The sequence below is a fragment of the Ursus maritimus genome, unplaced genomic scaffold, assembly GCF_017311325.1.
Source record: "Ursus maritimus isolate PB19 unplaced genomic scaffold, ASM1731132v1 scaffold_11, whole genome shotgun sequence".
NCBI classification, from domain to species: Eukaryota; Metazoa; Chordata; class Mammalia; order Carnivora; family Ursidae; genus Ursus; species Ursus maritimus.
In genome coordinates, this window is record NW_024423453.1 from 65,099,757 (window position 1) to 65,114,316 (window position 14,560).

Sequence of the window (14,560 nt, forward strand, 5' to 3'; positions counted from 1 at the left end):
GCTGACTTTTAAGGTTCCTCATCATTTGGCCACCACAACTTACCTTTTCAGCCTCACCTCTTACCACTCTCCCACCTCGTGCTCTACACTCTTAACTAACCCACTCCAAATCCCCTGAATAAGCCATGTGCTCCCATCCTCAGGAGTTTGCTTATATGTTTCTTTCTGCCTGAAATAATCTTCTTCTTCCCCACCTGAGTCATACTCTTCCTGTAAGTCTCAGGTCTGATGTCATTCTTTTTAGGAAGCTTTCCTGACCTTCATGAGACTCTTCCTATCTCCCCGGGTACAACCCTTGATCACTGCAGCAGGCCCACCAGTGTTTCCGGTTTAAGACTCCCCCTACAAGGGTGCATTCTACTCAGGTTAATCTCTCTTAAGCCTGATATCTGTGTAATTCTTCCCTGTGCTCAAAAGTATCCAACAGACTTCTAGTACTTAAAGGAAAGATTCCTCTCTCTTTAGCCTGGCATCCTTCTGGTGGTTTCTAAGATGCTGACCAGTGCATGTTTCCCTAGTTCCCTTTTACTTCCTTCTCCTACCACAACCCCCAATCCCATCTGCCCCTCCTGGTAAAGTGGCCCTTAAAGTCCAGCTGAACACATACCAACTCCCCGAAGCCCGCCTTTACATCCACAATCGATCTCTGCTGCCTAGTAAACTGCTGAAATCTTTTGTTTTTCTCTAATTTACCAGTTAACCATAAAGTTCCTTGTACAGCTAATCTCTCATGTATATCTTTTCTCCTCAACTCAGTGATCTATTTCTAGAGTTCTACGAGAGAACTTCATATGGCTCTGTTAAACCTTACTTCTATCCTTTCTTACCCTCTCAAATTTCTCAAAGTTTGTACCCACTGCTCACCAACCCTTCTCTCACTACTCTGCTTATCAGCCTCCACTTCACGAAAACTTATCTTTTACATATCACCCTGATTTCCTTCTTGTTCAAACCCTTCTCTTCGTTTCCATGCTCCTGTCCGCCTCTCCTGCTTTAGATGGCTGACCTTGAGCCCTGTCTTCTGTTTTCCATATGGGAAAGGCTGTTTATGACAAGACAAGGGGATGGAAATTAAGAGCAGAGACAGAAGGATGACTCTGAAAAGAAGGAATACCTATACCCCTTTCTCTAAGATTGGTAGGAAGGAGGAGAGGATGAGTATGAACATAGATATGACCAGTGGGAGTTAGAAGGAGGCTTGTGTGAAATCATTTGCCCCCATCTTACCTGTTGGTATCTCTGGCCACATCTTCGTAGACACTCTGCACCCCAATCTCCAACCTTGTGCAGCCATAGGTCAACATGTCACTTAAATGCCGCTTCATACAATAATCTGGTCTGGTCTCAATAGTAATTCCGATACACTTTGTGAGGCTTCTCTCAGAATACCTGCAGAGCAAACCTAAAAGTAAACAACTTACCACAGCTTTAGGACATTTAAAGGACTGTTTTCTCTTAGTCCTTCCTATAAGACAGTGGTTAAAAGCGTGGCCTCTGGACCCAGACTGTCTGAGTTCAAATCCTGCCTCTGCTACTTCCTAACTATGCAAACAGGAATGTTGTTAACCTCTCTGTCCTTTGGTTTCATTATCTGCAAAATGAGGCTAATGGGAGTCACACCTCATAGGACCGACATGAGTGAACTGGCACACAGTACTGTTACCATCACCACGTTCATTCTTATCCTCCTACAGTACGCTACTAACCACAGTTTCCTTGAAAGCTGTGATTTCAACTGTGGAAACCCTAGCAATCCCTTTTCATATATGTGAAAATTATCTGCCTTATTTATTTCCCATTCCATATTTTATGTCATGTTAAATAAAAAAAAAAGGAGAAGGTATGTATAATGATCATAGGAATAATTCAGATAAAATGTCTTCTATATACACACAAGTCATTCTGCCAAGCCTATTAATCTTACCAATGATTTACAAAATTAGGCATCATTTTTCTCTTTCACTAACACCAGGTATCAAAGTAGTGAGTAACACTTTAGATTCTAGTTGCTTGAGTTAATGGCTTTATTGCTGGCCAAGAGTCCAGAGAAGTAAAAACGACTTGCTGAGGGGACTGCTGATGTGAGGGGAGGACCTAACATTTATGGAGGCCACCGTGCCAAGCGCAATGCTAGATACTCAGTACATATGGAATGCTCCATCAGCTCTATGAAGTGTGTCTTCTTATCTCCATTTCACAGATGAAGAAACAGGTTCAAAGAGATGAAGTACCTTGTCCAAGGACATAGAGCTCATAAAATCCAAGTCAGGATTTGAAATTCGGTCCACCTGACTTCCAAATCCTTATTCTACATTTCATTTTACAGCACTGCTTAGACAATTCAGCAAGGAACATCAGATTTCTCTTTTCAACTCTCTAACGTCCTAGAACCCAGTGATTCTTTTTGGTGCACCCTTCTACAACTTTCTCAATTCCTTGGGAGGGTAAGGTAAAAGGTAAACCTCTTTATTTTTTTTTTTTTTCGTTTAATTTCCTTCCTTTCAAAGAAGTTCAAAGTTCTTTCTTGAAGTACAAAAATCATAACATTTCCAAAATTTTGTAACTACTCCTTTAGGTTCACTTCTTCATTAACTGTCAATAAAAGCCAACTTAGTCAATGTTAATAACAGTTATTAACGAAGTTAAGAATCACTGAACTGGAGGACTGATTCTGAAATTTTTCATTCTTGACATTCAAACTCTTTTGCACTGTTTACTACTGTATTCCAGAAGGTTTTATACAAGATTACCACTGGCAACAGAACTAAAAAGTAAATAAGTAGTCCAAAGTTACTAAAAAGTGAATCATAAGAGAGAAAAAGGGCTCAGATTTTATCAAATCTTGCCTAAGACAGGATACTAAATCATTATGCTTCTTTGAAATAAATCTGAAAGTCCCGAGCCTCTCAGAAAGGTGGGTACCAAGACCTACAGTGACAGGAGTACATAATGCCGTGGCTAAATATAATTTTCTTCAAATATCAATCATTGTGTTTGGGGAAAACCATATTAAAAAGTTAAAATACTCCTATGTTATGGAGAAAGGAAATCACATGAAGATTGATTTAAAAAAAAAGGAAAGCAAGAAACTCTAAATTAGTGTATTTAAGAAAGTGAGTAAGAACATATTAGAACCAGGCATTCCAAAATTGTATCATAGATCTCCCTATTAACACTGTTTCATAAAGCCTCCAATATTTCTTAAAAGAAAGCTCAGCAACACAACAGTACCTTGGAAAACTGGGGAAAAAACTAGAGGATGGGCAACTGTGCAAGTGGGAATCTTCGTAGGGGAAAGAGAAAAATCACCAGCTAATCTTTCTATTGTCCAGATCATGGAAGGCATGCAGACACAGAGAAGAAGCCGCTGCAAGGACTGTAAGGCTTCTTCCTAAGTAGTTGGAATATAGTATAAGGACAGAGACAAGCCTTCTTCTCAAACAATAATTTAACACCACTTCAAAAATGTCTTTCCTCTTAAGAGAACTGTCATTACCTTTGGCAGGAGAAGAAATGGAAAAATAAAAAGAAAAAATTCAGTTTCTAAAAGCTGACATTTTATATTTACGAAAAGCTTTTACTACTATCTTTTCAGAATTTTATTTCATTTGAAAAGCAATTAAGCAGAAACTCTTAATTTGGATGACAAAAACAATGGGGTATTTTCCTCAAGAACAGAGTTCAAGGTCATCTTTCCTATAGGAAAGGAAATCCTATTTTTATTAGGATTTTGTTAATGCTACATTTAGTCCTACAATCACTGAACCTACCTCTTTATTTAAGAGAGGTGTAAAGATATTAATGATTGTTCTTTAATATGCAAGTATTTGCATAAAGGCTTTCAACTAGTCTAAGCAAATTACAACTTTTGGGACGACTTTCAGGGCCTGCCATAAACCTCCATTATCATTTTAGGTAGCCATCCAACAGTATGCCTCTCGTTTAGTACCTTGTTCAACTTCCATACCTTCTGGGGGCCACAGAATTCTTAAGTTCTTGGGCACCTGGGAAATGTGCTACACATTTTCCAACCCTGATCATGAACTTTTAAGAGACCAAGTCAGGACTCATATCCAATTCCTTCTTCTAACTTCAATTCCACTGTTCTTTTTGTGATATTACAGGGTCATCTTAAATAAGTCTGGACCCTACCTATGTGGGGCTATGATGAATCCTACACTTTTTGTATGCCACAGTAGTGGCACCAACTATAGAAGATAATATGCTCTGCAAAGCCAAATATAACTTAAACCAATAACTTATGCTGACAGCATTTTTTTTTTTTACAAGGTTGGGGCGTAGGGGTGGGGTGGGGTGGGACAATACCTTCAGAGTTTGAATGTACACAAAAACTAAATGCTACCCGGTCTTCAAAACATAGCTCAAATACATTTCTCCTTCCACAACATCTTCCCAGAGCCTCTCATAACTTTGTGCTCCCATTCCCAGAGCCACCTTGACCATAATATGAATACAGTTTGCCTTGTTATTTGTGGATATTTATCTGTGCATCTAGACAGGAGGCTCGAATATGTTTCAAGGTAACTGCTTAAGGGCTTCAGCACTAAAATCTTTCCTTCAGTGTAAAAAAATACAAATACAAAGAATGAATAAATGAATCAGGCGTAACTGAAGACACAGGTCTCTCTTTACTCCCATAGCAGCCTCTAGATAATTCTGCCGGTTGGTTATCTTTCCTCTTGCAAAGAATCAACCCTAGAGGGTGCCTCACACTGGACTAGGTATTCTATAGAAAGGAATAATACACTAGCTCTTGTCCCAGAGATGCTTCACAACCTAGCTACAAGAAAAAGACAAAGGTAAAATCAAGAACTACTTAAGAACAAGGAGCTAGAAGAGGCAGAAATATATATTATTTCTTGGTCTATTTATGGAAGGAAAAAAGTAAACTATAAAAATGATATCTATTATTAAACTCCTTGCCTAAAGGGCCCCAACAAAGGGGACACTGAAGGAAGACAGCAAACCAATGTTAAAGTCTCTCTATTATCTTCTGGAAACTGTTTACATGATACACTCCAGGAAGGCTATGGCATCAAAGAACACTTCTCATTGCTATCAATTTGTTGCAGTCCTCTGTTAAAGCCTCTGTCATTAATAAGGTCAGATATATCTTAGTCTACTCCTGCGTGAAATCCACTAGAGCTCTAGGCCCAAATTCCTGAAAACCTTATAGAACCCTCCTGCATGGACCTCAACCTGCTTAAATGAAATGGCAAAGTAAATAAAAATGGTACATAGATGAAATGTTAATTTTCATTAGTCATAATGTAAAAAACTCTCTTCCATATCTATAATCCCAAAATCGGTATGTAGAATCTACAAAATTCTTGGACAGCCAAAGATCTGTGTGAATTGCCAAATAACATCTGGGATTATTGATGCAATTCCTCAATAGTAGCATCACAGAACAAATTCTTTTTTGCTATAATTATATCTGGAAAATATCTCAATAAAATTTTATGCTCTGTACAATGACTGAGTTGGGTGTTTGATGATATAAAAATAACATCTTTTTTCCTTTTCCCTTTATTTTTTGAGACGGTGGTCAATTTTGCTTCCTGGATATTGGTTGCTATGTCAAGGGGGTCTATAAAACAGTAAGGTTCTGTCCAACACAAACCAAGGAAACAGAATTCTGATTTTTAAATGAGTACAACCTATGACAAACTAACCTGGTGACCTTGTGGTTTAGAGACTAATCAGGGATCCTTGCTCCCTATCATGCTAGTTGACAAGGTATAAGATATGTATAGGCAAAACAACCCATAACATTTTGGGTTTTGATTCTTTCAACAGCTGACAAGAATGCTATCAGACAGCTGAAGAACCAACAGCAATGCATTATTAATAGAAAAAAACCACAGTTATTACACATTCTCTTAACATTACATTTACATTCAAATTTAACAACTATATAAGGACTATAAATGCATTATAGAAAAGCTGTCGTTGCCAGAAAATAATTGCTAGATAAAAAATAACTTCCAAATACATCTTTTAGATAAACATTCTCATTCCAATAGAAATCTTCAAACTACAGGATGTCAGAGAAAGAAGTAATTTCAGACATAATTTAGTCCCACCTCATTTTTATAGATGAGGAAACTAAAGCACAGAACACGTTAAGTGGCTTAAATCAGGTAATAATGTAAGATAATCACAGAAATAAATGTGGAACCTAAGTCTCCTGATTCTTCATGCACAGTTCTTTCCACTGGGTCATTTCATAACGTTTCCTTAGTACTCTCTATCTGTAAGACATTATGCTAGCTATAAGGGATCTTCTCTCTTAAGAAGACATTCCCTATTAAAGGAAATAGGAAGGGGTGCCTGGGTGGCTCAGACAGTTAGGCATCCAACTCCTGATTTCAGCTCAGGTCATGATCTCAGAGTTGTGAGATTGAGCCCCACATTAGGCTCCTCGCTCAGTGTGGAGTCTGCTTGGGATTCGCTCTTTCCTCTCCCTCTGCCCCTCCCCTGCCCTCTCTCCCTCCCTCCCGCAAATCAATCAAATAAATAAATAAAAATCTAAAAACAAACAAACAAACAAAAAAACCCCCCAAAAACAAAAAACTAAAATCATATAGAACAGGCTCTCCTTGACCAAAATGGCATTAAATTAAAAATTGACGACCATGAGATATCAAGAAAAACTCCATGTTTTTGGAAATTTGGAAATTAAACAACCCATTTCTATATAATCCATGGGTCAAAATATAAAGGATTTAAAAAATATTTTGAATAGAATAATAATTATAAACAACATATCAAAGTTTATGGGATTCTGTCAAAGCAGGGCTTAGAGAAAAACCTAATGGTTTCAATACTTACATCAGAAAAGAAAAAAGGTCTATAATAATGGCCAGGCCTCTATACCTTACTAAGTCATAGAAAAAGAACCATAAAGTACCCCAAAGAAAGTAGAAGAAAACAAACAACAAAAAGTGAAGCGGAAATCGATGAAGTAGAGGACACAAAGTCAAAAGTCAGTTCATTGAAAAGAACAACAAAATTGATAAACCCCTAACTAGACTAATCAAGGAAAAAAAAAAAAAAAGAACACGGATTATCAGTATCAGGTTTGAAAGAGGGGTGATCACCAACATCCTACAGACATTAAAAGCATAATAAGGGAATTATGAACTTAATACCAAAAAGTTTGACAGTCTGGATGAAGCAGACAAATTCCTTGAAAAATATAACTTACCAAAATAGATACAAATAAAACAGAAAATCTGAATATCCCTAGTTAGGAACTGACTTAATCATCTAACACCCTTCCATAAAGAAAACTTCAGCCTTGGATAATTTTACTGGTGAGTTTTAACAAACACTGATGGAAGAAAAAACATTCATTTTATTTGAACTTTTAGAAAACGGAGGAGGACACACTTCCTAACATACTTTATGGGGCTGGCATAATAATACCAAAAGCTAACAAAGAAATTACGAAAAAGAAAATTACAAACCACCCTCTCTCATGAACATATACACACAATCCTTTCCAAAGTATTAGCAAAATTATATATAAGAAGGATAACACATTATGACCAAATAGGGTTTAACCTAGGAATGCAAGGTTAGTTTAAAATTTAAAAAAAATCAAAGTAATCTACCTGATAAAAATATAGGAGGAAAATTATGTAATCGTCTGACTAGATAAAGAGAAGTAATTAGACAAATGAATTAATGATAAAACCGCTCAGCAAACTTCTTCAATCTAATAAAGGTACCTACAAAAAACCCCTCAAGTAACACTGCAGTTAATATTGAAATGTTTCCCCTGTGTTACTGGGAATAAGAAAAAGAGGCCCACTCTCACCACTTCTATTTACCACTGTCCTAATGTCCTAGCCATTACAATAAAGCAAGAAAAAGGATGCAAATCCAAAAAGAAAAATTAAAGCCTACTGTATTTGCAAATTAAGTGATTGTTTATGAAAAAAATCCTAGCAAATTTACAAAAACAACTTTTAGAACTAAGCAGTGAATTTATTAAGGTAATATAAGGTAATATACAAAAATCAATGGTATATCTATATACTATCTGTAAACCATCTGAAAATGAAATTTTTAAGAAGTTCAATTTCTGTAGCATCAACAGACACAAAAATATTTTGGAATAAATTTAACAAAAGGCTAATAACATCTCTACACTGGACATTTCTAAGAGAAATTAAAGAAGACCTAAGTAAACGAAGAGACAGACTATGTTCATGGATCAGAAGACTTAATATTGTTGTCAATTTCCTCCAAATTGTTCTATAGTTTTAACATGATCCCAATCCTAACACACTTTTTAGCAGAAATTGACAAGCTGATTCTAAACTTTATACAGAAATGCAAAGGAACTAGAATATCCAAGACAATCTTGAAAAACGATAAAGATGACTCACACTGCTTGACTTCAAGATATACTATGAAGCTACAATAATCAAGACAGTGTGTTATTGGCGTAAGAATTAAAAAATAGATCAATGGGACAGAACAGAGCCCAGCTCCACGTTTATATTCCATCAATTTTTGACAAAGCCACCAATATAATCCAAACGGGAAAGGGAAGTTTTTTTTTTTTTTTTTAAAGATTTTATTTATTTATTTGACAGAGATAGAGACAGCCAGCGAGAGAGGGAACACAAGCAGGGGGAGTGGGAGAGGAAGAAGCAGGCTCCTAGCAGAGGAGCCTGATGTGGCGCTCGATCCCACAATGCCGGGATCATGCCCTGAGCCGAAGGCAGACGCTTAACCGCTGCGCCACCCAGGCGCCCCGGAAAGGGAAGTTTTTAAACAAGTAATGTTGAAACAATCAGAGGTCTACCTATATGGGAAAAAAGAAATCTTGACTCCTACCTCACATTACATATAAAAATTATTCAAGATGGATCATAAGCCTAATTGGCTAGCTAAATATAAAAAACTAAAACTAGAACTAGAAGAAAACACAGGAGAGTAACTTCTTGTACTGGGAGTAAGCACAGGTTTAATAAAGACAATACAAAAGGCAATAACTATTAAAGCAAAAAAATGATAAATTAGACTTCATCAAAATAAAAACTTCAGCTTAAAGTTAATCTTAATATAATGAATACTCAAGCCACAGACTGGGTTTTCATATTTGTAAAATATAGATCTAGCAAAAACTGGTATCCAGGATTTATAACAGCCCAATAAAAAACAGGCAAAAGATTTTAACAGATACTTCACAAAGGAAATATATACAGAAAGTATAAGCACATGATAAAGTGTTCATCATCATTAGTCATCAGGAAAATGCAAATTAAAGCCACAATGAGATACCATTACACACCTACTAGAATGGCTAAAATTAAAGAGACTGACAACACCATATGTTGGTGAGGATGTGGAACAACCAAATGCTCATACATCACCCTCGGGAGTACAAATGGTACAACTACTTTGGAAAAATGTCTGGCAGTTTCTTATAAAATTAAACATAAAACAGAGCAGTTCTACTTCTAGCTTACCCAACAGAAATAAATACTACATTCACAGTAAGACTTGTACGAGTATATTCATTTAAGTTTTATCATAATAACTGCTAACTGGAAATAGCCCTGGTGTCCATCAATAGAATGGACAAGCTGTGGTCTATGCATACTACTCAGCACAACCACTGAAATACCCAACAACATTGATCAATCTCAAAATATTAAGCTCAGTTAAAGAAGCCTTACACAAAAGCGGATATGGTTATATGGAAGGGGAAAAAAGGGAATAACAGCTGCCTTTGGGAGATACAGGTGAGAATTCACTGGGAAGGGGCACTAGGAAACTTTCTGGGATGATGGTTATGTTCTATATCCTAATAGGGTTTTGATGCACAGGTATATACATTTATTAGAACTCATCAAATGATATACTTAAGATCTTTGCACTTGATTGTACGTAACTTTACTTCAAAGGAAAACACAGTGGACTAGTAATGATGTACATAATGATATATTTGGAAAGAAGTGTACTGAAGTCTGCAATGTATTTTGAAATGCATAAAAAAAAGAGGGATCCATGGATGAGTAGAAAAATGGATAGCTGGATAAGTATGTGATAAAGCAAGTACTGTAGAATCCAGGTGACAAGTTTGTAGTGCTCACTGAAAAATTCTGGGTTTTTGTTTGCTTGTTTCATATAAAATACTGGGAAGAAAAACAGCAGTTAATATGACTGAGATCGTATTTTAGGTTGAACTGCCAATGTCAAGGATCCTGGTCACCATCCATGAAAATCTGGTTGACCAAGGGAGGAAGTAAAAGAGGTCAATATATAAAGTGAGGGGTGGGGAGTAAATTAGAGCCAAAGCCAATAAATGCAAGAAGTCTGAACTGTGCCTGAAAAAACGCCCAGCGCAGCAAGGCAGAAAATAGTCACATTTAAGCCTTCTGAGATTGCTTTTGCTCTCTTCTTAACTTCTGCAAGTCTATGAAACTGTCTTCTAGGCCTAGGATCCAGCATTATCTAGCACTCTAGCTTTTCCAAGATGCATAAGGACACAGCTGGAGGATTTAAAGTCATTGATGAGGGGCAAAATAGAAGAAGGAACGGAAATGAATTAAAAATTCTACTGGGAGAAGGTATGACTCACCCACTTCTTGATGGGTAACTACCCTTTGAAATTGCATCTATTGAAAACAGCCAAGAAGCATTAAAGATTGAATGTAAAATTGCTTCTGGGCAGGACTGATTAAAAAGGAATAAAACTATTTTAAAAGGTTACTCTGAGTTATTTGGCAATATTTGCATTCCAGTGAATGGGTGACTCAGATCCTAATGCTGGTCCTTTTCATCTCCAGAGCTATGATTTTTAAAGGACAACAGTCACCAGTAATTGTTGCTCTCTGGAGACAACTGACGTCTCAGTCTAGCTGATAGAAATGAGTGATTACCACTCTGCTTGATTTTATGCACCTTCACAGAAACCACACCTGCTTTGTCCTTGAACTCTTTTACTTAGCTTTCCAATTTTTCTATTTGCAAGGATAGAACATACTTTTTGCTACTAACTTGCTGTAAATAATAACCAGGTTCACTTTTGGGGACTTTTCCTTACCTTAACTTTTAATCTTTTAAGTAAAAAGCAAAACTTTAATCAGGTTTAAACATCGCTTAAACTTTGATCAGGTGAGACACTGGCTACCAAAGGAGGGTAACATGAGCTAACTGCAATATGAATGAAGACTTTTAACATTAAACATTATGGACTCGTCTGTCACTGTAATTTTTAACCTAACTTAGAATTAATCTTTTAAATTAAAACCTCTGCTATGCTAATGAAAGTCAGTATGGTGTATCTGTACTCAGCAATAACAACTAATAGCAACTAATCTTAAAACAAACATAAAGCTCATTACTTTACATCTGAGAAAGGTCAGCCACAAGGGGTTACCCAGCCAGTCTTCACAAATACCCTGGGTGCAAGATAACACAGAGAACAGAGAGGTAAATAGCTCATCCAAAAATTTTGAAGAAAACACATTATGTCCCAAACACAGTATCTCTGGGTTGCTCCCTTTCACAAAATGTTAACATTTGAAAATGGTTTTCTAGGTCTCTAGTTCTATAGTACAAACCAGACTACCATTTCTTTAAACTATGTAACATTTCCCTAAAAACTAAATACAATCTTTATTGTAGGGAGTTAGTAGCAAAAAATCTACCTCAACAAAACAAACAAGATGTCACAAATCAGCTTTATCCAGATTATCTCATAAAACTATAGAGACCAGGAGAAAAGAACAAAACATGTCAAATATGGGTTGGCATGATTCAGTATAACACTTATGGATGGTTTTATGGCTCCCAGATTGTACTTTTATTACTTCCCAAGAGCCATTCATGAAATTTGTTGCAATGAAGACTCAAATTATATGTAAATTTTCATCTGAAAGTAAAGTGTTTGTTGCCCTCTTGAGGTAAATTCAAGAACAGAAATAAAACAACGCTGGCTTGGCCTAGTCCATTACAGAAAGAAGCGTTCTTCTCCAACAGGCTTCTTCTACAAACATATCATGATCTGAAGCTGGATAGTTATAATATAAACTCTGTTTTTACCCCAATGACAGACAACTTACAAAAGGCGCTAAAATATTTCTGCAAAAATAAAGCTAAAACTTCACACCAAGAATAAAGCAAAAATTTTAAAGTTTCAATTGATAAAAATGTCAAACTAGCTGCATCCTAAAAATTCATTATGCAGACTTCCGTTAACCTAGCTCATATGACCCAGGGGACCCAAACTATAGATGGTGAAAAGCTCTGTCGCAAACTTTTATGGAGGCTGGGAGGGTGGGGTAAGTATACTCAATTCCACTTAATAAACAAGGTCTTTAACACGAGAAGAGTCGCACTGAGAAAAGGATATATAATATCTAAGTGTGGGTAGACAAATTCAGTGGTCTTGATAGATTATCCTGTTAGGGAATTCTCAGAGTTAAATGAATTTAAGTCAGTAATTCTGAGGTACTGTTGCCATTTCGATGTCATGAGGCTTTGAACTAATTAATGTTGTTTCCCCTCAAATTACGTTTTATTCTAAGCTATCATCTGATTTTCAGTATTAAGAAGAATGAGTTGGATTACATCATTAGTCCTCTAAAGTCTCAAAGACTTCAGTGTTTTACAAAGCATGATTTATATTCATGAATGATCAAGGTTTTGAATAAGCAGTAAAAATACGGTCATCATCTCATCTTGCTACTAAAGATCCTGTAGGAGGAAGAGATCACACCAGCCAGCTGTTGTTAAAAGTCCAGATTCATGGACATAGAATTAACCCGTCACATTCTCTAGAAGCAATCGAAGTATGCTCCTCACACACTCTCCCAGTTGCTGAACTCTTTATACAGATCTCTCGAGATACCTTGTAGCTAAGGGGGTAGGGAAAGTAGGAAGGACACAAAAGATGTCCCTATTCTAAGAGGTTGCCCTACCTAAGTTATTAGCTGTCAGTATTTGACCTACAGGTTGAGCATTCTTTCAAAATTCATTTACACATTTACTTATGGCTACTATGTGCCAAGAACCATTTTATTTACAGGTCAATGAAAACTACCCTTAGGTTCATTCAAACCTTGGTTGCACTTACCACTCTACAAAAAATTCTCTAAGAGAGGCACTATTTGAACAGCTTTGTAATTACCTATGTGACCCTCCCTACCCAATGTAAAAGAGAAGCTAGAAAAGAGCCTGAATGCAGGAAGAGGAGTGTAGAAAAAAACTCAAGAGATCCTATTTCTTCCAATATTTTGAAGTTCTGATGATGTACACACGTGTGCTCATATACACACAGACACACACTTTCATACATCTTTGTACCTAGCATAGTTTCCTGGATTATAGCGAAGTTCAGGCTCTGAAAGCAAAGCTGCCTGGTTTCACAGCCCCACTCGGCCACCAACTACCTGTGTAACTTTGACAAGCTGCTTAATCTCTGTGCCTTAGTTTCCTTACCTGTAAAACAGGGATAATTTAAATACTCAACTCAGGGCGCCTGGGAGGCTCAGTTGGTTAAAATGTCTGCCTTCAGCTTAGGTCACGATCCCAGCGTCCTGGGATCGAGTCCCACATTGGGCTCCCTGATCAGCGGGGAGCCTGCTTTTCCCTCTTCCTCTGCCCCTCCCCCTGCTTGTGCTCTCGTGCTCTTTCTCTCAAATAAGTAAATAAAATCTTTAAAAATAAATAAATAAATACTTAACTCAAAGGTTTACTGTGAGTTTTGAATAAATGAGTAAATATTTATCACAATGCCCAGCACATGATATACAGAGTAAACATGAATGTCCTCCTTTATCCCCATCTCCCATGTTCCTTCCTCCTCAGCTCTAACTAATGCCCATAATAATCATCACTCTACTACCGCTTCAATGCATTTACATTTTCTAAGCATTTACACACATTTCCATGTGCTTACTTTTCCATGCATTTACATTTATGTGCATGTAAAACCGTTCACAAAAATGATGGGATCCCTACTGTAAGAATTGTTCTAAAAATTGCTTTTTCACACAGTATACCTCAGAGACCTGTAACTCTTCCACATTAGGTGAACTTATCCATCTGCATGGCTATAAATGCCATGTATAGGTTGATAACCCCCAATTTTGCACTGCCAGCACAGATGTCTCTTGTATAGTCTACCTGAATCTCCACTTGAATATATCTTAGGTATTTCAAACTTAGCATATCCGAAGTAAAATTCTTGGTTTTCTCCCATATACCTGCTCTTCTCTCTGTCTTTTCCATCTCAGCATATGGCACCACCCATCAACCATTTCCTATAACCAAAAGTTGGGTATCACACTTGATTCCTTCCTCTTTCTTACCCCCAACCCAATTCAAAGCCCTGTCATTTGCAACAATGAAACAGAGTTCTAATCCATCCTCTCTTCTCCATCATTACTGCCACCACCCTCAACTGAGCTATGATGGATATAATATTCTTTTTTTTTTTTAAAGATTTTTTTTTTTATTTATTTGACAGAGACAGACAGCCAGCGAGAGAGAACACAAGCAGTGGGAGTGG

General features: G+C 36.9%; 1 protein-coding gene across 1 annotated transcript in view; it reads right to left on the reverse strand.

Annotated features, from left to right (window-relative positions):
- The window catches only part of ELP3 (elongator acetyltransferase complex subunit 3), a 100,888-nt gene that overhangs the window by 57,366 nt on the left and 28,962 nt on the right, over positions 1 to 14,560 (reverse strand). Inside the window, exon 8 of the mRNA XM_008705101.2 lies at positions 1,228 to 1,389. Coding sequence (XP_008703323.1) covers positions 1,228 to 1,389 — 162 coding nt within the window. The remainder of the gene's footprint in view (positions 1 to 1,227; positions 1,390 to 14,560) is intronic.